The 26,226-nt window shown below is 45.9% G+C and overlaps 1 protein-coding gene across 3 annotated transcripts in view; it reads left to right on the top strand.

The window, feature by feature from the left end:
- Positions 1-26,226, top strand: part of SMOC1 (SPARC related modular calcium binding 1) — a 157,636-nt gene that overhangs the window by 82,717 nt on the left and 48,693 nt on the right. For all 3 annotated transcript variants that reach the window (XM_086709416.1, XM_086709415.1, XM_086709417.1), the window contains exons 4-5: positions 22,011-22,110; positions 24,250-24,297. In XM_086709416.1, coding sequence (XP_086565542.1) covers positions 22,011-22,110; positions 24,250-24,297 — 148 coding nt within the window. The remainder of the gene's footprint in view (positions 1-22,010; positions 22,111-24,249; positions 24,298-26,226) is intronic.

Here is a 26,226-nt window from a genome sequence, read left to right as displayed (position 1 = left end):
AATAATATTAGCATTGAGTTTGTCATATATGGTCTTTATTATGTGGAGGTACATTCACTCTATATCCACTTTGTTGAGAAGTTTTAATCATAAATTGATGTTGAATTTTTTCAAATACCTTTTCTATATCTGTTAAGATGATCATATCATTTTTATCTTTCATTTTGTTGATGTGCTCTATCACTTTGATTGATTTGTGGATATTGAACTATCCTTGCATCCCTGGAATAAATCCCACTTGATCAAGGTGTATGATCCTTTAATGTGTTGTTCTCTGGTCCTTTCTAATCTTTGTTGCTTTTGGTATGTATGTATGTATTTTTTCATCTTTTCTCCCCTCAGAGAGTCCCCCTTAAAATTTCTTGCAGGGCTGGTTTAGTGGTCATAAACTCCTTTAATTTGTGTTTGTCTGGGAAACTTTTTATCTCTCCTTTTATTTTGAATGACAGCCTTGCTGGATAAAGAATTCTTGGCTGCATATTTTTCTGATTCAGCACATTGACTATATCCTGCCACTCCTTTCTGGCTTGCCAAGTTTCTGTAGATAGGTCTGCTGCAAACTTGATCTGTCTTCCCTTGTAGGTCAAGGACTTCTTGTCCCTTGCTGCTTTCATGATTCTCTCCTTGCCTGAGTATTTTGTGAATTTGTGTATGATATGCCTTGTTGATGATCGGTTTTTGTTGAATCTAATGGGAGTCCTCTGTGATTCCTGGATTGTGATGTCTGTGTCTTTCCCCAGGTTAGGAAAGTTTTCTGCTATGATTTGCTCACATAACCCTTCTACCCCTATTTCTCTCTCTTCCTCTTCTGGGACCCCTATGATTCTGATGTTGTTCCTTTTTAATGAGTCACTGATTTCTCTAATTCTTAAATCGTGCTCTTTTGCCTTAATCTCCCTCTTCTTCTCTGTTTCATTATTCTCCATAAGTTTGTCCTCTATATCACTGATTCTCTGTTCTGTATCATCCATCCTGGCTGCCACAGCATCCATTCAAGATTGCAGCTCAGTTATAGCATTTTTTATTTCATCCTGACTGGCTTTTACTTCTTTTATCTCTGCAGAAAGCAATTCTAATCCATTTTTGGCTCCAGCTAGTATTCTTATTATCATCATTCTAAATTCTGGTTCAGACATCTTGCTTGTATCTGTGTTGGTTAAGTCCCTGGCTGGCGTTTCTTCCTGCTCTTTCTTTTGGGGTGAATTCTTCATTTTGTCATTTTGAAGGGAGAAAAGGAATTAATGAGGTAGAAAAAATTAAAATTAAAAAACTATTAAAATTAAAAAATTAAACACACACACATACACAAAATCGAATAAATGATGCTTGATCGTAGGTGTGTTTTGGTCTGGGTGTTGAAAGTGGCTTGATAGATTAGAGAAAAAAGGGGAAAAAGAGGGAAAAAAAGGAAATCCTTTGAAAATTTGAAAAAATGAATACACTGAAGTAGACTAAAGTGCAATGATGGAAGTAAAATAGAATTTGAAAAAATTTACACAAAAGTAAAAAATATAGTACAGGAGCGCCTGGGTGGCTCAGTCGGTTAAGCATCCGACTTCGGCTCAGGTCATGATCTCACAGTTCGTGGGTTTGAGCCCCGCATCGGGCTCTGTGCTGACAGCTCAGAGCCTGGAGCCTGTTTCGGATTCTGTGTCTTCCTCTCTCTCTGCCCCTCCCCCACTTGCGCTCTGTCTCTCTCTCTCTGTCTCAAAAATAAATAAACATTAAAAAAAATTTTAGGGGCGCCTGGGTGGCTCAGTCGGTTGTGCGTCCGACTTCAGCTCAGGTCACGATCTCAGGGTCCGTGAGTTCGAGCCCCGCGTCGGGCTCTGGGCTGATGGCTCAGAGCCTGGAGCCTGCTTCGGATTCTGTGTCTCCCTCTCTCTCTGCCCCTCCCCCGTTCATGCTCTGTCTCTGTCTCAAAAATAAATAAACGTTAAAAAAAATTTATTAAAAAAATTTTTTTTAAATATAGCAGAAAAAAGTTAAAAATATTGTTAATAAAAATTGAAAATAAAAATGAATTTTTCTCTTTCTGTACCAAGAAACAGAAAAGAAACAAAAAAGAGAAAAAAAAGAAAGAAAATTGAATAGTTGGACCAGCTAACAGACTGAAATACTACTAAAATTACTTCATTTTCCACTAGAAGTCAAACTATGAAGCGCTTTATAGTCCATAAACTAAGCAGCGGTGAGACTTGTGTTCTTGAAGAGTGGGGTTGGCCCAGTTAGGTGGGGGTTAGTGTAATGGCTCTGTTCTGCATTAGATGGGGCTGCTTAGCTTACTGGGGTGGATTGTTGTGGCACTTGTAGGCGTGTACGCACATGCTGGGGAGTGGTGAAAATGGCATCACCCAGCTACCCAGTCTCTAGTATCGGAACTCTATTCTCCCTGATCAGCAGTCATGCACCCGTCCTTCATCTTTGGCTTCTGTCCACTCCCCGCTTCCACACTGTCCGTGGCCGAGCCCCAGGCAGCGCCTCCCTCCCAAGTTTTGTCTCAGATGCAGCTGCCTTCCCTGGCCCCCCACTTCTTCCCCTCTGCGGAGGGTTTCACGGAGCAGTGACCAGGTGCTGGCTGCACCCAGGAACGCTTGCAGGACCGTGCTGCTGCCGGTGCTCAGAGATTGTGGCCAGGTGCCAGCCTGCCCCAGTAAAACTTCGTGAGACAGTGTAGCAGCAGCACCTCAGGGATTATGGAAAATCACAACACACATCTGGCACCAGGCTTCACCCCCAACGACCTTGTTCCAGCACCAGCAAATGTGGCCGTTCTCTGGGGTCTGCTGGGCCCAGGTGGCCTCACAGCCTCTACCAAGTGTCCTTCTGGCAGTGGAACCACTTCTCCCCATGTGGTCTGAGAACCTCCTCGACCTCACTCTTCTCCTGGGGATTCGCCCTTCCCACCAGAGCACCACCAGGTATTGAGCTACAGAGTTGCAGACTGCACTCCCCCTGTTTACAGTCTTAATGGAATTTAAACCCTCTCCTTTCTCGTTTTTCCCTTTTTAGTTCAGTCCCTGTGGCTGTTTCCAATTTTCCACTTTCTCTCCAGCTGCTTTTGGGGAGGGTGCTTTTCTCGTATTCTCCCCCCTGCCCCCTGTATCCATTCTCTCTCCGCACCCAAAAGCGGCTCCCTGCCCTCCGTGGCTTCTCTCTCCCCAAGTTCACCTCTCCACGCTGCCTACCTGCTGAATTCTGTGGTTCAGGTTGTGCAGATTGTTGTGTTAATCCTCAGGTCAGTTTTCTAGGTGTGCAGGGTGGTTTAGCATTGGTCTGGCTGTATTTCATGGATGTGAGACACAAAAAACTTCCATGCTGCTCTGCCATCTTGGCTCCTTCCAATCCTTTAATGTATTGTTGAATTTGGTTTCCCGATACTTTGTTGAGGAGTTTTGCCTCTATGTTCTTCAGGGATATTGGCCTTCACTTTTCTTCTGTTGTTGTCCTTGTCTGGTTTTGGTATCACAGTGATGCTGGCCTCATAAAATGAGTTTGAGAGTGTTCCCTCCTCTTCATCTTTTTGGAAGAGTTTAAGAAGGATAGGTATTAAATCTTCTTTGAATGTTTAGTAGAATTTGTCAGTGAAGCCATCTGGCCCTGGACTTTTGCTTGTTTCGAGGATTTTGCTTACTGATTCAGTATCCTTACTAAGTGATCAGTCTGTTCAGACGTTCTATTTCTTCTTGATTCAACTTTAGAAGATTGTATGTTTTTAGGGATTTATCCCTTTCTTCTGGTTTGTTCAATTTGTTGGTATGCAGTTATTCATAGTAGTCTCTTATAATCCTTTGTATTTCTGTGGTATCTGTTGTAACTTCTCTTTCATTTTTTTATTTTATTTATTTGAGTTCTTTCTCTTTTTTTCTTGATGAGTCCAGCTGAAAGTTTGTCAATTTTATTTATTTTTTTCAAAGAACTAGTTCTTGGTTTCACTGATCTTATCTATTGTCTTTTTATTCTCTATTCTATTTATTTCTGCTCTAATCTTCTTCTGCTACCTTTGGGCTTTGTTTGTTCTTCTTTTTCTAGTCATTCAAGTGTAAAGTTAGATTATTCATTTGAGATTTTTCTTGTTCCTTCAGGTAGACCTGTATTGTTATGAACTTCTCTCCCAGAGCCACTCTAGCTTCATCCATAGATTTTGCTATGTTATTTTTATGTTTTAATTTGTATCTGAGGTTTTTTTTCTTCTTTGTTTTTTTTCTGTGACCTGGTAGTTGTTCAGTAGCATGTTGTTTAACCTCCAAGTATTTGTGGTTTTTCCAGTTTTCCTCTTGTAATTGATTCTTAGTTTCATACCATTGTGGTCAGAAAAGATGCTTGAAATAATTTTAATTTTCTTCTATTTATTGAGATTTGTTTTGTGGCCTAACATGTGATTTATCCTGTGGAATGTTCTATGTGCACTTGAGAAGAATGTGTATTCTGCTGCTTTTGGATAGACTGTTATGTATATATCTATGAAGTCCATATGGTCTTATATGTCATTTATGACCATCGTTTCCTTATTAATTTTTTGCCTAGATGATCTGCCCATTGATGTAAGCTGCTATTCTTATATTGCTGTTGATTTCCCCCTTTATGTCTGTTAATATTTGCTTTATATATCTTGGTGCTTCTATGTTGGGTACAAAAATATTTATAAATGTTGCATCTTTTTGCTGGGTTAATCTCTTTATCATTATGTAATGCCTTTCTTTGACTTTTATTTCAGTGTTTATTTTAAAGTCTTTTGTTGGATCTAAGTATTGCTACACCAGCTTTCTCTTTGTTTCCATTTGCATGGAAGGTATTTTTCCATCCCTTCACTTTGTGTGTGTGTGTGTGTGTGTGTGTGTGTGTGTGTGTGTGTGTCCTTACTTCTGAAGTGAGTCTCTTATATATAGGCAGCATATAGATGGGTCTTATTGTTGTGTGTTTTTTTAATCCACTCAACCACTCTATGTCTTTTGATTGGAGAATTTAGTTTATTTACATTTAAAGTACTTATTGATAAGTATGTAATTATTGCCATTTTGTTAATTGTTTTCTGGCTGTTTTTGTAGTTTCTCTCTGCCCCTTTTTCTCTCTTCCATTGTGGTATGATGTCTTTAGTATTATGTTTAAATTCCTTTCTCATTTTCTTTTGTGCATAAGTTTTGCTTTGTGGTTACCCCAAGGTTTACATATGCATTCTATGTATGTATGTAACAGTCTATTTTAGGCTGATAGCAACTTGAATTTGAATACATTCCAAAACTATATTTTTAGTACACCGTCCCCCAAGGTTTTACATTTTTGACATTACACTTTACCTTCTTTCATTTTATATATCTTATAACTAATGTAGTTTTAGTTAATTCTGCTACTTTTGCCTTTTAACCTTCATACTAGCTTTATTGGTGACTTATCCACTACTTTACTGTATATTTACCTTTTCTAGTGAGACTTTTTACTTTTGCATTTTTTTTTGCTGTTAATTAGTGCCATTTATTTTAAGCTTAGAGAAGTCTCTTTAACATTTCTTATAACGCTGGCTTCATGGTGATGAATTCTTTTAGCTTTTGTTTATCTGGGAAACTTTGTCTCTTCTTCACTTCTGAATGATAATCTTGCCAGGTAGAGTATTTGTGGTTGGAAGCTGCTGAAAATCTGCTCATAGCCTTTTGGGGTTTCCTTTGTATATAACAAGTTGCTTTTCTCTTGCTGCTTTCAAGATTCTCTCTTTAATTTTTGACATTTTAATTATAATGTGCCTTGGCATGTATCTCTTTGGGTTCATTTCATTTGGAACTCTCTGGGATTCCTTGACCTGGATGTCTCCCCCACCACCCCCCTCCCCCAGGTCAAAAAGTTGTCAGCAAATAAGTTTTCTGCTCTTCTTTTCTTCTTTTTCTCTTCTCCTTCTGGGACTCCTATAATATGAATGTCATTCTGCCTGATGTTGTCCCATATGTCTCTTAAGTTATCTTCATTTTTAAAATGCTTTTTTTCTTTTTGCTGCTCTGTCTGGATAAGTTCCAGTGCTTTGTCTTCCAACTCGCTGATCCATTCTTCTGCTTCATCCAGCCTGCTGTTGAACCCCTGTAGTGTATTTTTCAGCTCAGCTTTTGTATTCTTTGGCACTGTACTGTGACTTCTGTTTGGCACTTTAAAAATATTTCCTATCTTTGTTAAAGTTCTCACTGGGTTCCTCCATTCTTCTCCCAAGGTCAGTGAGCATCTTTATGATCATTTGAGTTCTTTACCAATTTGAATACTTAGCTCTGTATAATTACAGAGGTCTTTTTCTGAGGTTTTGTCTTGTTCTTTCATTTGAAACATAGTTCTGGTTCCTTATTTTGGTTGACTCTCTGTGTTTGTTTCAATGATTTAAGCAAAACAGCCACCTCTCCCAGTCTTGAGGCAATGGCCTTGTGTAGATGATGAACCTGATAGTTCAACTTTGCCCGAGTTCTTGGTTGTCTCTTAAACCTTTGTGATTATTTAAATAGCCTGATTTATTCCTGGTATGCCCCTGTTGCTGAAGGTATGCCAAGACCTGTCAATGTTACGAGGGAAAGAATCTCTTAGCATCGGTTTCAGGCTGACTGGAAGCCAGATTCTCAGGCAGCAGCTTTTAAAGAACATATATGTGTGTGTGTGTGTGTGTTTGTGTGTGTGTGTGTGTGTGTGGTTCTTGGGGCTGCAGTCATAATACCTTTCAACCTCCAGGTCAGGATATCTGGAGGTGTTCCCTGGGTGGCAGTTGCAAAAATTGGGACTCCAGACGAGTGTACAAACTTCTTCCTGGGAGGTCTTCTCAAGATGTAGCAAGCCCTAGAGTTTCACAAGAATGGTGTCTCCCTGGTTATGTTTTCTAGGAGTGCCTTAGTAGCCTCTAGATATATGGGAAACCTGAAGCTTGTCCCTCAGGCTGAAGCTCCAGGATAAGTAAATAGGCCTTTTTCACAGGAAGACTGGGTATGTGTTTCAGTCTGGAGTCTTTGCAGTCCTGGATAAGGTGTTGGCCTGCCAAGAACTGTCTGAGAATTTATAACTGTCTGTTATAGTCCCTGGGAGCTCAGGAAAGCCAGCCCCCTGGGCCACTGGGGCCAGGAAAACAAGGGGTATCCCCTGTGTGGTTTGTGTGCACTGGTTTTAGCAGGGCAGCTGGAGAGTGTAGGGGTCAGGGCATGCTCTCTGACTTCAGAAATGGAGTAGGATAATGCCTCAACTGAGGGCTTCAGCCATGGGACTGGAGAGGGCCTTGTCTGCGCTGGGCATGCTGGCTCCAGATTGGGTGCTGGAGAAATCCATGACCACTTAACTCCCCAGCCCCAGTTGGGGTATGGGAGAGTGTCACGACCACCTGTGCTGCTGACTTTAGGAAAGGAGTGAGAGAATGCCATGACTGTTCGTGCTCATCCACCCCAGCCAGAGAGCAGGGTAGCGCGACACCTGCCTGTGCTCTCTGGCCTCAGCAAGGCAATGGGACAGTGCAGGCAGGGGGAGGTGCTGTGTCTGCACAGCCCTGCCTGCAGTAGCAGGGTAGGTGGAGAGTACCCAAATAGCATCTGCTAGCACTTCTGTCTCTAGAGAGAGCCCCAACTGTCACCTGCCCCTCCAACAGATGCCCCAGACCAGCAAGTGAGTCTCCTTTACGTACAGTCGAGGTGCTTTGCAAATTGCTTTTGCACTGGATCCTTGGCATGAGTGAGACTGCACGTGGGACTCTTAAAAGGGGAATCTCAGGGGTGCCTGGGTGGCCCAGTCGGTGAAGCGTCCGACTTCAGCTCAGGTCATGATCTTGTGGTCCGCGAGTTCGAGCCCCGCATTGGGCTCTGGGCTGATGGCTCAGAGCCTGGAGCCTGCTTCCGATTCTGTGTCACCCTCTCTCTCTGCCCCTCCCCCATTCATGCTCTCTCTCTGTCTCAAAAATAAATAAACGTTAAAAAAATTTTTTTTTTTTAAAAAGGGGGAATCTCAGTTTCTGATAGCATTTTGGGTACTTTGGGTATCAGCCCCTTGGTTTTCTAAGACAGGTGTTTTGGGGGGCTCATCTCTGGTGTAGATCCCAGGGTTCTCAGAGAAATGCTGAGATGTGTCTGCCTCTCCAACCCATTTGGATGTGGTTCTTGTTTTTGTTTTTTTTTCAATGTTTATTTTTGAGAAAGAGAGAGCATGCCAGCAGGGAAGGTGCGGGGGGGGGGGGGGGGGGGGACAGAGGATCTGAAGTGGGCTTCGTACTGACAGCAGAGAGCCTGACATGGGGCTCAAACTCACGAACTGTGAGATCAGGACCTGGGCTGAAGTCGGACGCTCAACCGACGGAGCCAGCCAGGCGCCCCTTGATGTGGTCCTTTTATCCTTTGTTGTAGAGGAGCAGTTCATCTAGTTTTCAGGTCTTTTTCAGAGAAAAACGATCCGTTTGCAGCTAGAGATCCATACGTGCCATGACAGGAGGTCATGGTGAGTTCAGGTTCTTCCTACACCACCATCTCGGACACCTCCTGTCTACCTCATTGTTAATGGCTGCATTGCATTGCAGTGTATGACTGTACCATGAATCCTGGAAATTCAGGGATTCAATTTCCAGAAGCTGAATATTGGGTCAAAAGGACATGGATTAAAAAAAAATTTTTTTAATGTTTATTTTTGAGAGAGAGAGAGAGAGAGAGACATGAGCAGGGGAGGAGCAGAGCAAGAGGGAGACACAGAATCCAAAGCAGGCTCCAGGCGTTGAGCTGTCAGCACAGAGCCCGACGTGGGGCTCGAACCCACAAACTGCGAGATCATGACCTGAACTGAAGCCAGTTAACTGACCGAGCCACCCAGGCACCCTGGAAGGACATGCACTTTTTAAGGCATCTGATACATACGACCAGATTGCCTTCCATAGTGTTGAGCACGGTGTGGTTGATTTGTGGTTGTTATCAAATATATTCCCAAGCCATTTAAATTTTTTTGTGTAGATGGTTTTGTAGTTCTAAGAATATTATGGAATATAAAACACAATTTGTAATGTTATTTCTTTTTTAAATGTTTTTATTTATTTAAAGAGGGGTAGGAGCAGAGAGAGAGAGAGGGGTGGAGAATCCCAAGTAGGCTCCACATTGTCAGCACAGAGCCTGACGCAGGGCTGAGTTTCATGAACAGTGAGATCATGACCAGAGCTGAAATCATGAGTCAGGCGCCTAACCCACTGAGCCACCCTGGCGCCCCTGTAATGTTATTTCTATGTGAAAAAATATTTTCTGTTTCCCATCTTTGATTCCATGTTCCAGGAACAGTCTTCCTTGATAAAGCTTTATCTGGCACTAACACTTTTCTCACTTGTACTTGTTCTAATCACTACTCCCCACACGAACGCACACATATACATGCTTTTTTATTTCCTGAGGTCATTTTTTTTTTTTTTTTTTTTTGGCCTTGAGGGGCCTGGGGAGCTGTAATTTTTTTTTTTTTGATGATGCTTTGTTTTGAAGTTGGAAGTGCAAATAAAACATTCTGTGCTCCCCTTGTCTTACCGTTAGATTTCCTGCAACTTCGGGAACTACAAATTATTCCCTAAGTGCCTGGACCGAGCTATGAAGCAGGTGTGAGTGTTCGTTTTTAGCTCCTCCTCCTCCCCGCCCCCATCATGCAGAACTGCCATTCCTGAAGTCACCCCTGCAGGCCTGCACTGTGTGACTGGCTTGACCTGGAAGCACCCAGGTTTACCACCTGGGCCCTCTTCTTCCAGGTTCCCAGCGCGTATGGAAGGGATTGATGATCTGCTGACCCTGGTGATTGAACATCGGCAGGGCTGGAGTGCTAAGCATTGTCATGGGGGAAGGGCTTGTCCTGTCTTTGTTGACTCTAGAAGCTATGTCGTTTTGTCTTCGTGTGGAACTGTGTTACCTAGAGCGATCATGTGGGTCTCGGCTCAGTGCAGAAGCCTCTCTAGGTAAAGTACTGAAACCCTGGCTGCTTCCATAAGCTCGAGTGTTCTCAGCTTCTCTAGCCATAAATGGCTCCTTTGGAAGCCCCCAAACAAAGCCAGTTCTGTATGTTTTAGTGGATGGTGGCTTGCTCTAGGCTTCCTAAGCCTCCTATAGCGTGTACAATGCCAACTTCTCTTTTTTTTTTTTTTAAAGCAGTTACACTGTTAAAAAAAATCAAGCCCATCCTTTATGTATAAATGGCATAATGGTAAATAGACCCACTGTTGGTCAAGTTGTTGCTTTTCTTTTTTCTTTTTGGGTAAATACTCAATAACCATATTATTATTGTTATAATTTGAACATCTACTGTGCCAACGGCATCTTATTCCTTGCTTTGCATGTGTTTTTCATGGCATTGCTTTTGTTCCAAACAACCAGATGTTGCATGTGAAAGTTTACATGAAAGTGCCCACGAGTTAGCACATAATTGCTCTTAGGCAAATGTTAGTTTTCTTCCTCTTTAGGTATCGGTTTGCTCAACTCTAAAATGGGAGAACTAGTTGAGCTATTTCAGAGGTCGGCAAACTGTAACCTGTGGGCTGGCCACCTGGTTTTGTTCTTTAAAGTAACAGCTTTCTTGAGATATAATTCACATTCCATAACATTTATTCTTTCAAGTGCACAGTTCGGTGGCTTTTAGCATTCACGGGGTTGTGCAGTCACCTTCACACCGTAATGCCAGGACACTGTCATCACCTAAGAACAAATCCTGTACCCACTGGTACCGTGAAAGTGAATTTTTACTTTTGTAAATGATGGTAAGGACAGGGCCTGATCCTTCCAGGTGCAGGAAGGACTTGTCTAGCAAGTGGCTCATCTACTCGCTCATACACGGTGGGAGCCAATGCTCTCCTCTTTTCAGTGAGTGCAGGGCAATGTGGGTGGATGGAGCCTGCTTTACGCTCGAACACTGTATCTATCCATTGTGTTCTGTGAGGACTCTCCTGCCCAACCACTGCTCTGTCCTCCTCTTCAATGCTGAATGGCCACCTAGCATCCTCTCCCAGATTGGCTGGCATCGTTTGCTTTGCAAGCTAGTCTCACAACTCAGGCCTGCAGAGGTGACTTCAGGAAGCACAGTTCTGTAATGGGAGGAGGGGAGGAGGGAGAGCTAAAAAGGAACATCCAGACTGCTTCATAGCTCAAGCCCAGGCACTTAGAAAGAGAAGGAGAGGGTGATTGAAGCCCCCCATCTCTGAGCCTCACTTTTCCCACAGGCAGCAGGAAGGCTAGAGGAGCAGGCCTCTATCCTCCCCTTCTTCCCAAGTATACCCCCTCTTGCACCTTTGATTTCTGTGGTAGACAGATAGAGGGTTGGACTCACCAGGGACCACGGGGAGCTCAGATGCCCAGCTGGGAGCACCCAGACCCTGTACGCTTGCCCGGGTCACATAGCTTGCAAGTGTAGAGTCAGGATTCAGACCCAAACAGCCTGGCTTCAGCACTTGGTCCTAACCACTGCTCTCTACTGCCTCTGTAAAGGACATTGCCATCTTTTAAAGGATGTTGCCTAACTGCAGGTTAGGCAGGGTGACTCAGGTGAGTAAGGTCGGGAAATTATGTCACATGAGGAATACTCAAAGGAGCCAGACATGTTTGGTTTGCACATGAGAAGAACCACAGATGGGGGAAGAGGGATGACCAAAGCAATACAGAGAACTGTCTTCACACCTTTGTGGACCACAATAAGCTTTACTGAATAGTGCCACAGAGCTGACCCAGGATCACTGAGTAAAATCTATAGTGACTCAGATTCTGACTCAAAATAGGGAAGAAGCTTTTTCAAGTAGAGCAATCCACCAATGGAATGTCTGACTCAAAGAGAACTTACCTTCCCATCCTGGGGACTGAATGGGCACCCAGCAGGGATGCTCTTGGTGAGGGGATAGAGTGCTACTGCCCTGGGAGGGAGGTTCAACTGATGGCCTCTGGGAGGTGACCTCTACACCTTTGGATTTTGTAAGACACTAGGTAATGTTCAATCCGGGGTGGGGGGTGGGGGGAAGGCACAAGTTGGCCTACAGCAAACGCTTATTAAGGAAGCTTTCAGGCAGGGCCATGAACACATGCCCATCTAGGGCCATTGCCACTCCACTGTGGGCGCACACCACAAGCCAGGAGGTGATCTGCGGATCAGTCAACTAAGCTTTTCTACAAAATTTAAGGGGTGGGATTTTTTTTTTTTTTCATCATAGTAGGGAAAGGTGATAAATAAGAACACGAGAGGGAGATATGGAGACAGAAAAGTTTCATTAAAAGTGAAGTCAGCTGCGGTCGGTAGCAAGGAAGAGGTCCACTCCAGCCGGCCACCTTTGTCCCGCCCTCTTCCTGCCCCAGTCCTGCCCCACCTCGCCCCGCCCACCCATCTTGCCCACGCTCGCCAGCCCCTCAGCAATCCTCAGCTAGCCTCACCCCGCCCCTGTCCCCGCGCCCTCCCACCCTCGGCCCGCCCTCAGCCCGCCCTCAGCCCGCCTTCAGCCCTCCGCTGGCCAGATTTTCACCCTTCTGCTCTGAATAAAGCTCCAATCCCTGTGGGGCTTTATTATTGTACATTTTCTTTTTTAAACAAAACAGTATATGTGAGTCAACTATACTGAAATAAAAGTTTAAAAAAAGAAAGAAAGCATCTTTGATAGTTTCCCCCAAATGGAAATACAAGCGAGTAAACAAGAGGTGACATACTTGGTGTTCACCAAGCCTGGGCTATTCTAGGCACCAAACAGAGGGAATGGAGAAAATAAAGTTCTTTGGATCCCTGAAGTTCTAATACTCAGGTTTTTTAAACATCCCTTATGTGTATGCTGAGGGGATGGTGTTTAAGCATTTTGAAAAATACAAAAAATATGTGCCATATATTTGGAGGAGTAGTCTTAACTGCTAAGTAGGTACTAGTTTATAGATTTTCACCTTACTCCTACGCAGCGAAAGTTCAATTTGGAGCAAGGTTGTAGAATCACAGAACTTTTGGGTCAAAGGAAACCTCACAAGTATCTAGTTCATCTTCTCCTTCCTCTCCCTACCCTGTCTCAATCCAGGGCTCAAGACCCAGTCACCTACCTTCTGCTTGATTGCCACCAGAGACAGGAAGCTTATTACCACCAAAGACAACATACATAATGCATTTCGGGGCAATTTATTTGGAAAGTCCTTCTCTACACTGACGGGAGAGCTATAATTTGCAACAGATGACCGACCCCTGCTCTAGCTATAGGACTCGCTGAACCCACAGAAATCTCACGCTCCACAGAAAGATTTGAAGACAGACACCATTAAGTCCTTGTGAAATTCTTTCTTTTAGCCAACAAATATTTCTTTTTGCCCTGGCAGAAGTCCTTAGTTCTATCAGTCATTCCTATATAATGGGGATTTATGTCTCTCTTTCCTTGGGATTCAATTTGCCAAGGTCCCTCTTAGATAGAGTGTCCTTCCCAAAACTGGACACGGTATTTCAGATGTGGACGTAAATAGCCCAGGAATGAATGGCTCTGTCTCTCATTCTAAACACACCACTTCTAACAAATATCATGCTGGCAGCTCTGTTACATGAACAATACATAGAAACCAGAGTCAACAAAGACTCCCATATTTAGGAGTATTTAAAATTGTAAGGTTATCTTCCTTCCCTGCATCCCCCCCGCTCTTTAAACTCTGGAGGAGGATGTAAATACTCTAAAAGGAAAATCCCTCATTCCCCAACATACTGTCTTCCCTAACCTGGCATAAGGTAAGAGCCCCAAAGAAGAGCAGAACCTTGAAGCTCTGACCCCATCCTCCGTGCAAAGGGAAGGGGAAAAAGACAAAACCAGCAGTGCTGAGCACAAACTACTCCCTACACCATTTTAGATGCTTTATATATCTTGTCTCACTTTGTCTTCTCAATAACCTTCAAGGTGGGAGCCCTTAACCCTGTATCATAGAGAGGCTCAGAGAAGTTAAGTGACTTTGCCAGAGTCACACAGCTTTTGGCAGAGTTTGGTATTTAAACCCAGGTCATTTTGACTCCAAAGCCATGTTTTTCCTTCTGCATCTTGTTCCTTCTGAGCCAAACCTGACTAAAGAGGAGGGGGACGCTTGTGGGATAAGCTTTTCCAAACTGAGGAAAGAACAGCTCATGCTAGCCAGACTGAAAGAATTATACCATCCCTTCCCTCTTCCCTCTTTCTTCTCACTGCAATCAAACTCTCTTCCATGTGTGAAATCACCCAGACAATTTAATGCTGCAATCACTAAATCCATGAATTAAAAGACCACATGTCGTCAAAACAACTGGAACGTAAAAACTTTGGAGAGAAGTATGGTCATAGGGCTCCTCGTTCCCAAATTCCCACCTAGAAAAGTACTTGTTTCTTGAGCATTTAATGATAAATGCCAGAAAGGGTGGGGTGGGAGAAGTTTCCTTTCAATCAGTGGCTCTTGAACTGTGGTTCCTGGACTAGCGGCCTGAACGCCTGGGAATTTGTTAGAAATGCAGATTCCCCAGCTGACCCCAGACCTAATGAATCCAGAAACTCTGTGGGTGGGGTCCAGCCAGTTTGTTTTATAAGTCCTCCAGGCGCTCTAATGCACACCCAATAAACAATGTTCTCCTGCAGCTTCTGATGGAGAGAGATGTTCTAGGGGAACACGTGGTGGTCTCAGATGGCCTGGGGACTCATTCTTTCAGCCAGGGCCCGTGGCGCCCATGGAGAAACACAGCTTCTCAGAGGTCCTTTAGAGGATGCGGACAAAAGGAAAGTGGGGCAGCTGGAAATCCTGTCCCGAAACAAAGTTATCAGTCGGACCAATAGCACGATGCTTAACTTTCACTGTGCATTAACTTAATCCAGAGAACCTGCTAACTGATTTGGAGCAACTGGCAGATAAGGAAGGAAAAAAAAAAAAAAAGTCTCGTACTCCCACTGCCAAAAGAGTTAGACAAATATCCGCATGCCTTCTGCTTTTAGTTTCATTTTTTTGCCCCTGCTGGGAAATGTTCGTGTACATGATAGTAGTCATCTCATGACAAGTTTGGGAGTTGCTACTAAGAATGCTGGATCAAGCCTGTCCCTTTGCATATGGCTCACATTTTCTAGTTCACAAACGAGGCACAAAGAAAGGGGGGAAATGAAGCGACGGGGTGGGAAGGTGCTGTGCCTTGGAGGGGATTCCAGCTGTCAGTGAAGGTCCGAGGCAATTCAAGATGGATTTCTTCGCAGATAGAGAGCTGGAGAAAGCGTTACAAAAAAGGTGGGGGGGGGGGGGGAGGGGGCGGGGGGTTGCCGGAGGGAAATCATTTCAGGGAAGATTGAGCTAAAATGAGAACCTGACACTGGGCTGGAAGCAAGTCGGAGTGGGAAAAAAGCAAGGAAACACAGCAAGGCCTTGCACCTCATCACATTGCCTTGTTCTGAAAGCGTGTTTCAGAGAACGCTAGTGCCACGAAATGCTCCCCACTCGAAATCGAGGGAGGGTCCTCCAGTTAAATAAGTTTAGGAATTGCAGCCAACGACATCTTCCTCTTAGAGCTAAATCATCATCATTTGACTTAAGACTCTGAGAAGTGGTGCAGTCAAGAAATCTTTTAATTTTATTCAACCCAGTATTTCCAAAATTATTTGGCTAGAGAACCCCTTCATCCCCAATAATTGCTCGTCACACCCCATAGAACACCGGTGGTATTCAGGACTGTATCAGAGAGGCAGGAGTTAGAAGCAGGTGGACGTGTGCAGGGGAGACTGGTGTGGACTGTTTGGGTGACAGCTGGGGGCCCTTGGTAGCAAGGAGAGCAAAGTCCAACAACAGAGAAGCTGCTCTGGGACGTGAGGTCCCACCCCTCTCAGAAGCCCCCCAAGAACAGCCAGAGGCAAGCAGGCCAGCCAATGGGGTGCAGCAGAGGCCCCCGTGCTGTCACCCAACCCACTCCCGAGACAGCCTCTCACTGAAGCTGGAGCAAGAGACTCTTCCGGCCACCTCCTTGATTTGAATATGTATCCCATCTCCCTCTCCTCTTTCCCCAAAAGAGTTCCATATGCCAGAGAATTACAAGGCACAAAGAGACCCTGTCAGTTCCCTCAGATACCAGCACAAGGAGTCACGTCTTTCTCCTTCTCCCTTCCAGGTCTGGGGGACTGCCAGCTGCTGGGACTAGGTGCTGCAATCATGCCACCTCTCTGTCTCTGGACCTGTTTCCTCCTCTGTGAAATGTTTGGGTTACACTGGTGATCATTAAGATTTTCCTTTTTTTCCAGCTCTCTCAATTCTGAAATTTTATGACAGTTGGGAGCCAGGGCTCCAGATTCTTGTGCTGTTAAGAACTAGCTGCGACATTTGAACAAATAACTTCTGCTTTGTGTGCCTCTCCTATAAAGGATTGGCACACAGGGTGACCCTGACGCCCCAGTGAGATCATGCATAGATCATCGGTGGTGAGTGAGGAGCCCCCGTAAAGCTGAAGTGGTGTTTTCCATTTGGGGCATGGCGGCAGTGGGTGATAGTTGTCTATGTGTGTAGTCTGTTAGTCTCCTTTGTTTTTCTCACTGCTGTCCTTGCCTTCAGTCCCCTGTCTGCTTTGTCCTGTGAGCTGGTATTCGCTTTGCTCCTCTGTACTCCTCAGTTACTCAAATGCATTTGTTGAGTGTGCTAGCCTCCCACGTTCTTCCAGATGTCCAGGAGTTGGGCTAATGTTGAAGACTAACAGGCTTAAAATAATTTCACATTTGTCTTAATTTAGACAGAGGTTGACCTGAAATATACCATTGGGCTGTTTATGCAAAGGGCCTCTTGCCAAAAATATTTAAGTATATGAGTCAGAGATGAAATTTGCTTACCTAAAACACACTGTTTTAAAGTACCTTTAGTGATTTTTCTGCCTGGATGATGTATCCACTGATGCAAGTGAGATTAAAGTCCCCTACTATTATTATATTACCATCAATTTCTCTCTTTATGTCCATTAATATTTGCTTTATGTATTTAGATGCTCTAGTGTTGGGTGCATACATATTTGCCGTTGTTTTATCTTCTTGTATTAATCTCTTTATCATTATGTAATGTCCTTCTTTGTCTCTTGTGATAGTCTTCGTGCTAAAGTCTATTTTGTCTGATATTAGTATTGCTACCCTGGCTTCTTTTTTCATTCCCATTTGCGTGGTAAATATTTTTCTGTCCCCTCACTTTCAGTCTATATGTGTCTTTAGGTCTGAGATGAGTCTCTTATAGGCAACATTTAGATGGGTTTTGTATTTTTTTTTAACCCATTCCACCACTCTGTGTCTTTTGATTAGAGCATTTAGGCCATTTACGTTTAAAATAATCATTGATAGGTATGTATTTATTGACATTTTGTTGATTGTTTTCTTGTTCTTCTCTGTTCCTTTCTTACTCTTTTGCTCTCTTTCTTTGTGATTGATGAGTTTCTGTGGTGTTCTGTTTGGCTTTCTTTCTCTTTATTTTTTGTCTATCAATTATAGGTTTTGGGTTTGTGGTTACTGTGAAGTTCATATACAGTATCCTTGGTGTATAAAAGCCTATATTAAGTATGTCAGTTACATTCAACAGTATAGTTAAGCAGTGAGTAGCCTCACTTAGGTTGATGTGCAAACACTTTGTGTCTCTGAGGGAAGACCCATCAATTAATATTTCAGCTTTCCCAGGATGCTCCAGAGTGGAATAGGAGCAAATCCCATGGTTTGTTATCAATACCATTGGGCCTGGAACAACCCGGAGCTTTGAAACCTGCGTAGCGAGATACTAGAAGTAGCTAATCACCTTTTCAATTCCTCTTGGCCCCGGATTTTCCCATAAATTAAGTATGAGAGTTGATTAATTTGAGGCTGGGGTGGGGGGAGTTGGAACAAAGGGGATGACCTATTAACTTAAAGCTTTAAGTTTTCAAGGGAGGAAGCCAAACTAAGTAGAATTTACATGTTGATTGTGTGTATATAAACCATCAATTCCACAGAATTTACAGCCTGGTTGCTTTTCTGCAGGAAGTTGTACTTCTCTCCTCTGAGACTGATTGAACTGTTCCTATATGAAAACAGAATTTCCCTTCTCCCACTAAAACTTTCTCAAACTTTTTGCTGACTTTAAACTACCTCTTCCCCCGGGGACTGGTCAGACTAGGATGTTCTTTGGTTTCCATCAGAGAATCTGGCTGTGCCCTTTCTTTAAAAAAATTTTTTTTAACGTTTATTTATTTTTGAGACAGAGAGAGACAGAGCATGAACGGGGGAGGGGCAGAGAGAGAGGGAGACACAGAATCCGAAGCAGGCCCCAGGCTCTGAGCTGTCAGCACAGAGCCCGACGCGGGGCTCGAACTCACAGACCACGAGATCATGACCTGAGCTGAAGTCGGACGCTTAACCAACTGAGCCACCCAGGCGCCCCTAGCTGGGCCCTTTTTGAGTGTACAGATAGTTTGGTGAAAAATAACACGATGATAATAAAAATAAATCGCTAAGCTTCGCTGGGCATTTACCATGTGAGCTCAGTGCTTTATTTACCTTTTCTAATTTAATTCTCGCAACCACCGAGTGAGGTAAGTACAATGGTCTCCGGTTTATAAGTAGCCACGGGCAGTCTGAGGCTTGGTTTGATGAAGAGACGTACCCAGGCCGCAGAAGGTTGGAAAGAGAAGTGGTTAGCTTCCGTGGTGGAGCTGGTTAGTCAAGCTGGGCTACCGTCTGACTCCATGACCCATGCTTTCTGCCTCCCTGTAACTTCTTTTTCCTCAAGAAGACATCTTGAAAACTCCCCAGGACAACTCACAAGCAGCCCCTCGATGAAGAATCACGGACGAATAGCTTGGGGCTCCTTGAGCAAAGGGAGGTGACCGTGCTGGTCGCCTCTTGAGTTCCGGCAGCCCGAGATCTCACTCGGCTCCTCCGACCGCCCGTTGATGCGTGCCCCAGGCGTCAGAGGAGTGTGATAATAATTCCTTGTTCAAGTCCAGTGCTCTGGGACTCAGCAGCACCTCCCAACCTGAGGATTTTGTAATCTGGAGTCTATTCCCGGAGCCTGGTTTGAGGAAAATGCTGAGGGCCCTGAGGAAAAAGGGTCTGTGTTTGGGCCTGTGGGCCTGGCTGGGGGCTGGAAGGCAGCGTCCCCATGCCGGTAGGGATACAATGGGCGCACTCAGTGGGCGTGTGGCCCTGGGGACCTGCTTCAGCCCAGAGGTCAGATTATATCCCCTGAAACAAAGCGTTGGGTTTAGCCTCCTACTCATGCATTTCGTTCGCTCCTCAGTAGCTCTGGCTGGGACTCTGCATGCCCAGAAGGAGGGGGCTTTTATCCAGCCATTCTCCACGGCCTGGGCCTGCGTGACCACAGCATCCAGCCCCGGCAGGCAGCACTTGGCCAGAGGCACGACTTCCAGTGTTGGACTTTGGCGACAGAGTCCTCGCAGAGAGGGAGGCCGGCCACGGCCAGGGGAACCGTGGGGCCTTGGAGTGAGTCAGTGTGGCCGCCCAGCCCTGAGGACTGGTTTCTCCACAGGTGATTATTGGCCAGGGAGGAGAAAGCAGCCAGCCAGGCTCCATTAAAATGCTGCCACGGGCAAGGAATCATCTAGGAACTGTCCCCTGCAGGGCTGACAGAGTCTGGAGGGGTAAACTCCCAAGTCTCCAGCAGGGTTTCCCACCCAAGCCTCTGGAGGTTACTAAGGGAGCTCTGGCCCCAGAGGAGGCCGGCTTGCCAGGTGTTTCTGACACAGCTGAGAGCAATCATCACTGCAGCCACCTTGTATCCAGCCATCTCCCGTGCCAGGACTGGACTCACACTGTCTGTTTTCTTTGCCAGAGCCCTCCAGGCTTGGCGACGTTATCCCCATTTCATAAATGGGGCTCAAAGAGCTAAGTCACGTGCCTCATTTGTAACTGGCCAGACCCGGATGCAAACCCAGGAATGGGTTTCTCCTATTCCATCCTTAGCTTTCTCAGAGGGTAGCACCGACTCGACCCAAGATATTGATCGGGGGGTTGAGCATCTAGGGCAGCAACCGCAGCCATGGAGTTTATGGATAGCTCCACGAGATGAAATGGGAGTGGAAAATGGCACTGGAGTACAGGCACTGAGTGTAGTTTCTCTACGTGGGCAGTCAAGGTGAGCGCCTCATTGATACACAGTCATCATACTGGTACTTCCTCCGTCTTGGTCTTACCCTGATTTCTGTGGGTAGGCCTGTAGCCAGACAACTGGTCTTGGGGACGACTACAGCGTTTGGTACACACACAAGAGCCGAAGCCATTCCGCGGTTTTCTGCCTTTCTCACCCGGGCCATCGGATCTCTCTTCCGTGTACACCCTCTCTTCTTCCCCAGTCAATGTGTATTTTATTACTGTCCATCCTTGATTCCAATTATGCCCTTGATCCCCAGAGGCACTTTTTTCACATGTTAATGTCTTTGCAGTTGGCACCCATTCTGTCATTGAGGTCTACGTTTAAAGTAGTGGGGCTGTTTATTTTTTTTTATTTTTTTTTTTCAACGTTTATTTATTTTTGGGACAGAGAGAGACAGAGCATGAACGGGGGAGGGGCAGAGAGAGAGGGAGACACAGAATCGGAAACAGGCTCCAGGCTCCGAGCCATCAGCCCAGAGCCTGACGCGGGGCTCGAACTCACGGACCGCGAGATCGTGACCTGGCTGAAGTCGGACGCTTAACCGACTGCGCCACCCAGGCGCCCCAAGTGGGGCTGTTTAAATTGCTGCTACCTTTTTAGAACTGATGGGGACCAAGAACGGGGCCATATGATAATTCAAGCATTTATTCAACTCATCAGATGCCTACATTATGCTAGATGCTTAGGAGATAGAAATAACCAGCATGCAATCCCTTGCCTTAGGAAGGTCACAGTCTTGAGGGGGAGAGAAGGGCTCCTAATTTAAGGAGCCAGGGTGTATGGAGGATCAGAGGAGAGAAGGCGGGGAGTCGGGGACCACTTGGCGGAGAAGGTGCATCGTGAAGAGGGTGGGAATACAAAGGGGCTAGGAGGGGGTGGGGATGGTTTGGGGAATGGTATTCTGGACCACTGACTAGTCAGAGCAGACAAATGTTCAGAATCATGAAATCCTGTGAGGCGTTTGCCGGCTTCAAAGGGTTTGCTGTGGTTCCAGTGGAGGGCACTTGTGGAGACATGGGTGTAAAATGAGGTCGCAGGGATAGGCAGGGGGCAGATCTTGGGGGACCTTGAGCTCCACACAAATGAGCTTAATCTCCATCCTGAATCCAATGGCAAATCACCGAGTGGTTTTCAGCCAGGGGGGTGATGCCCTGATTTGTGTAGAGGAGCTCCGTGTTGGGAAACGGATGGGAAAGAGGATGGCGGGGTGGGGTGGGAGGAAATGGACAGAGTGACGGCTGTTGCAAGAGAGAGAAAAGTCACCCTGAATGAGGCAAAAGCCTCATTTTTATTTACTATTCCTAGACAGGGTGGGCCTGATTATGGAGGCTTGAGGTGGATCGCCCAGTGTTACAGCGGGGCCTCTAGAACCTGCAGGTGGAAGTGGCTTTGTTCTTACCTTAACCCCGTCATCTAGCGGGCAACTGCTAGTGATGTGCCACCCGATCAGTAGGCAGGCTGACTATATGAACGAACGGATGCTGGGAAAAGCTAGAAGAAGAGCTCACTACTTGTCGATGCCTGTTAAAGAAGAGTCCTTATCAGCCTGCAGCGGTGAATTTCCAACTTGCACTTGCCAAATTAGCTCACCAGCCAGAATTGTTTACGAGTGGATGGGGCTGTATGCCAGTGCTCAGGGGGGGAAATGTGCAGGTCTTGGTGAGAACCATCACAGGGAGGACGAAGTGGATATATCTGGGTATGAGATAGGCTATTCATCATTCAAAGTCATGAGAAAGAAATAGGTAGCTTGTGTGGTTGTGCCTGGGAATTACACAGAAGACGCATAATCCATGTTGTTGGCCGACTGACCCACCTGCAATAGACAGTGGGGACAGAGGCTGGGTGAGAGGAGGAAAGAGCTCCTCTGCCACGGTGGCAACGCCTTGGAAGGGGTGGGAGATGACTGCTGATATGGCGACGCCAGACTTACGGTTCTCTTCCCCTCCCCGCTTCCCCGAACAGGTGCAGTGCCATACTTACACAGGGTACTGCTGGTGTGTCACCCCAGATGGGAAGCCCATCAGTGGCTCTTCTGTGCAGAATAAAACTCCTGTATGTTCAGGTACCGTAGGGAGGGGCGGGAAGAAAGAAAAGAGCTGGGCTGGAGAGAGACCCTTAGCTGGTCTCCTGCCTCTCGCGGGGGAACCTTTGAAAACTGGTTGAAAGACGGGCGGTGGTTAGGAGCCCTCTTCCAGGTCAGGGAGGATTCCATTCGAACACGCTGCTCTGCAGTCAGCTGGATGATGGGGTCCGTATAGGCCCATGTGTATGTATTTCTTTATTTTGAGTTTAGGTTTCTGGTTCAGTGCTCTCTTCCCAAGCATCGGCTGTGACCCCTCGAGAATGGCATATAAATTTTTAGCTTGGGTGCTCTGCTTGCTGGTGGCCTCAGGAGCACTTTATTGAGGTAGATTTTAAGACCGTATGGGAGTTCAGCATCAGAGGCTGAATGATCAACTAGTGATGTCTGTCATGGGCACACGAGAGGAGAGTGCCCTCCCCCCCCCCCCCCCCCCGCCCCCGACAAATGTAATGTAGAGTAACGGAAAACTTTCATGACAGTGGCCCTCAATTCTGGCTGTCATCGGCAGTGCCTGGGGAATTAAAGAGCCCAGGTGTCGAGGCTCCTCCCCGTATAGTCTGATCCAGTAGGTCTGGAATGAGACCTGGAGTCCACATGTTCGCAAAGCTTCTCAGGTGGTTTTGGTGACTAGACAAGCTAGGGAATCATTGCTTTCTAGTGACCCATTACACAAGCCCATAGCATAATTAAGTTCCTTTCTATTTCAAACTCTATAAGCATAGAGACATTTTGCTCTCAGGTCAGCCTCGTGGGATTGTGCATTTTGGATTTATATAAGCTCCACACTTTCCACTTCCATTCAGATAGTAGGGGACTTGGGAGTCACTCCCTTAATTCACTATGTGGCTCAGTCCTCATTCAAGAAAGCCTGTCCAGCCACAAGCTGCTTCATATTTCTTTGTATCTCTGTGTCTAAGGTTTTATTTATTTACTTATTTTTAATTTTTAAGTGCAAGCAAATTATAAAACATTTTTCTAAAACCTATGGGAAACTCCAAGGGTTAGCAGTCCTGCCATCCTAACGTTTTTCTGTTTTCATAAAACGTATTCATTTTTCTACTGGCCCTGCTATATAAAGGGAGCGGTAAGAAAGGGCAGTGAGCATCTACATTAGGAAACCAAGATTTGCAGGCCAAAATGGAAAGTTTACTTTATTTGTGGTTTACATGGAAACTGGAAACCTTAATTGGGGTTGGTGTGGGGCAGGGCAGGAATGAGCCCTCCTTGCAAATGACCTGGAAAGTTTCATTTAAAGCAAACAAATGCACCAGAAACAGGCCACGCAGGGGAATATAATTGAATTCTCACAAAACTAGTATATGGAGAAGGGGTATGATATGGAGTGAGAAAATAGGGATTCTTTGTTTCTCCTGGTGGTGGGACCTCTCTGCATATGCCCTTATGTGGGTGAGCTGCCCCTGCCCTGCATGTTGTGGGTTCCATGAGGAAGACAGGTGCGACAGGGTCAGGACCGCGGGATGGGTGCACGTGGCATGCTAGCACATGCAGGGCGAAGCGTTCGGCCAAACACACACACACCACCCCCTCCTCGAGGAATAGGCCGCGTCTAGAAAATTGTTTCCATGCCTCAGACTATTTTGGCCCATTCAGTACAATTGGGCCAACAATTTTCTACTTAATGCAGATGGAAAATCACCGATTTCCTGCCCTAACCAGCAAGGGATGTGAATCATTGCATTTGCAGTAAGAGGGGTTTCTTTTCAGTTGGCCCTACTGAGTGGACATGGCTCAGAACATGGAGGTGGTGGGAACTGGGGGAGATGGGGAGCGAGGGTGAGGGGCAGTTATCGGAACGTTACTCACCAGGGAGTTATGTAGATGTGGAGTTTTATAAAAAATCTGGTCACGGCTGTTGCCTGGAAATCATGGTTCACCTCACCGGTACTGTGATATCAGTGACATTGATGTTAAACAAACCCCACTTGACATGTATGTATGTACTAGCTTTGTATATAATGTCCCTAGACGTGTATACAATGTATGTATATACATAACCAACCACACGCTCATAACAGGAGGCTTTGCCAGCTCTTTGAAAGAAACCAACAACCACAATGCATTCTGAATGTCTATGTTTTTGTTTCCCTTTCGCCCAAGGTTCAGTCACCGACAAGCCCTTGAGCCAGGGTAACTCAGGAAGGAAAGGTGAGTAGAGTTTTATGCTCTATCCAAATGTTTGCTTCTAAAGCCAGTCCAAGGAGAGTTCTAGACAAGATGGAAGGAGCCTGGGTGTAAGCTAAAAGTCCCCCACAGAAAACCTCCATTCTTATTCTGGGCTTCCTCCTAGAAGCACCGGAGGTAAGTAAGGCTCGTACCGTGGTGGGGACCAAGTTCGCAGACGTTCTGAGGGATGGGAGTGAGTACGGCATACAGAGCTGGCAGGGCCCCCGAGAATCTTGGTTCCTGGGAAGTTCAGTCCATCAGCTACCACATAGCCGGCATTACGCCAAAAAAGACGATGAAGGCAGGCATGTCCAAGTCTGCCCTGACCCTCTTGCTTTGGAAAGTCGGTTGAACATTTTTTCCCTTCCCCGACTCTCCTTAATAATTCATTGTTCCAGCCCATCTGGATTTTCTTCGCTAAGACTAGCCTGGCTGCACGGGCTTGCCACCTGGGCAGCCGTTGTCTTGGGATTCCCAATCATCCTGTCTTTAAACTTGTGTCTTGTTAAGTCCAGCAAGACAGTGAAGCCTGCATGTGCACATCCGCGTCACCCTGTTGGCCTATGGTTTTTGTGATGCACGCAGTACGCTTTCCCCAGAACAACATCAAATAGAAAAATGTAAAACACCACGACAAGTCAAGAGAGACGCCATGAAAGAGAGGATAAAACTTTATAGTTTAGTGCCCTTAATGGCACGGTGTTCCCGCCTTTTGAACAAAGGGCCTTGCATATTCATTTTGCACTGGGCCCTACAAATTATGTGGCTAACCTCAATTAAGGCATTTGTCTGAGTGCTATTTAGTGGAGCCGCCGACATGAGGAACAGGTCCCTGGGATATGCGGACCATAATTTCCAGCGTGGAGGACACTAAGCTCCACCACCGCTTACCTTCAGGACCGCACACACACACACACACACACACACACACACACACACACACACAACTTGTAGCTGCATGCAGAACAAGTATCAATTTCACTGTGTGCACAGGCACTCTAGAACCTCCATTTCGGGCTCTTGGGTAAAATCCAGATGGGGGATGATTGCATCCGAATCTGGGCCTCGGGAATTTCATGTTTGTAAATGCCCACGTGGAGAGCCGGGCCTACAGAGGATCAGCGTGAGGTTCCCCGGGCTTGTCCTGCATGTGCTGTCACGAGGAGACTGAGGCAAGACCCTGGCCCCCCGCCCCGAATCCTTATTCCATGGGGGTGGGAAGAAGAGGCAAGGTCACCCTGCCCGATTGCGGGAAACGAGAATCTGGAGAGCCTGCTGCCCTCTAGTGCAGGTGCTCCGAGAAGTCACAGAAGTGGAGCATAGTGATACCACTAGAAAACGTGGACTAATGGGCCTTCCCACAAGCAGGAATGAGTAAGTGGGTAAAAAGAAGGGAGCAAATGCCTTTCTAGGTCTCTCCCAGGACAGGGAGAGGTAGCCGTGTGTGTTGGTGGTTCCCTTTTGGGTGGGAAAGTGGGAGAAGGGCGTGAATCATTCTTCCTGCAAAGACCTGAACTCCTCAACCCTGTGAATGGCACGTGCCCGTCTATAGTTTGCTGGGGTTGGAAAGGGGAGCTGCCTTTAATTTTGCTTGTTGCAGCTAAAGACTTCGGGAACATCGCCTCTATCCTGAGGCATGAGGTCGTGGTAGTAGAAAAAACGCTTGGCAATCGTGCAAAACATACCACCCAGATTTTCCCCACCAGAGAGAACTGAGGGCATGAGGCTGCATGAAGCCCCCACACTGAGAAAGGCAGACGATGGGATTTTAGTTCTTAAACCGCACAGAGAAGTACTTTCCAGGTTGATGTGGCTTTGCACCCAATGGGCAACAAAAGAAACAGACCTGTGGTCATTGTGGCCTCCTGGTGATCCGGCTGGAAGAGGGCAGGGGACCCTGATTCCTCCAGG

Source organism: Puma concolor, chromosome B3, assembly GCF_028749965.1.
Source record: "Puma concolor isolate L17-30 chromosome B3, mPumCon1.1.hap2, whole genome shotgun sequence".
Taxonomy (NCBI): domain Eukaryota; kingdom Metazoa; phylum Chordata; class Mammalia; order Carnivora; family Felidae; genus Puma; species Puma concolor.
Note: the sequence above shows the minus strand (reverse complement) of the source record. Positions and strands in the feature narration are given on the sequence as shown.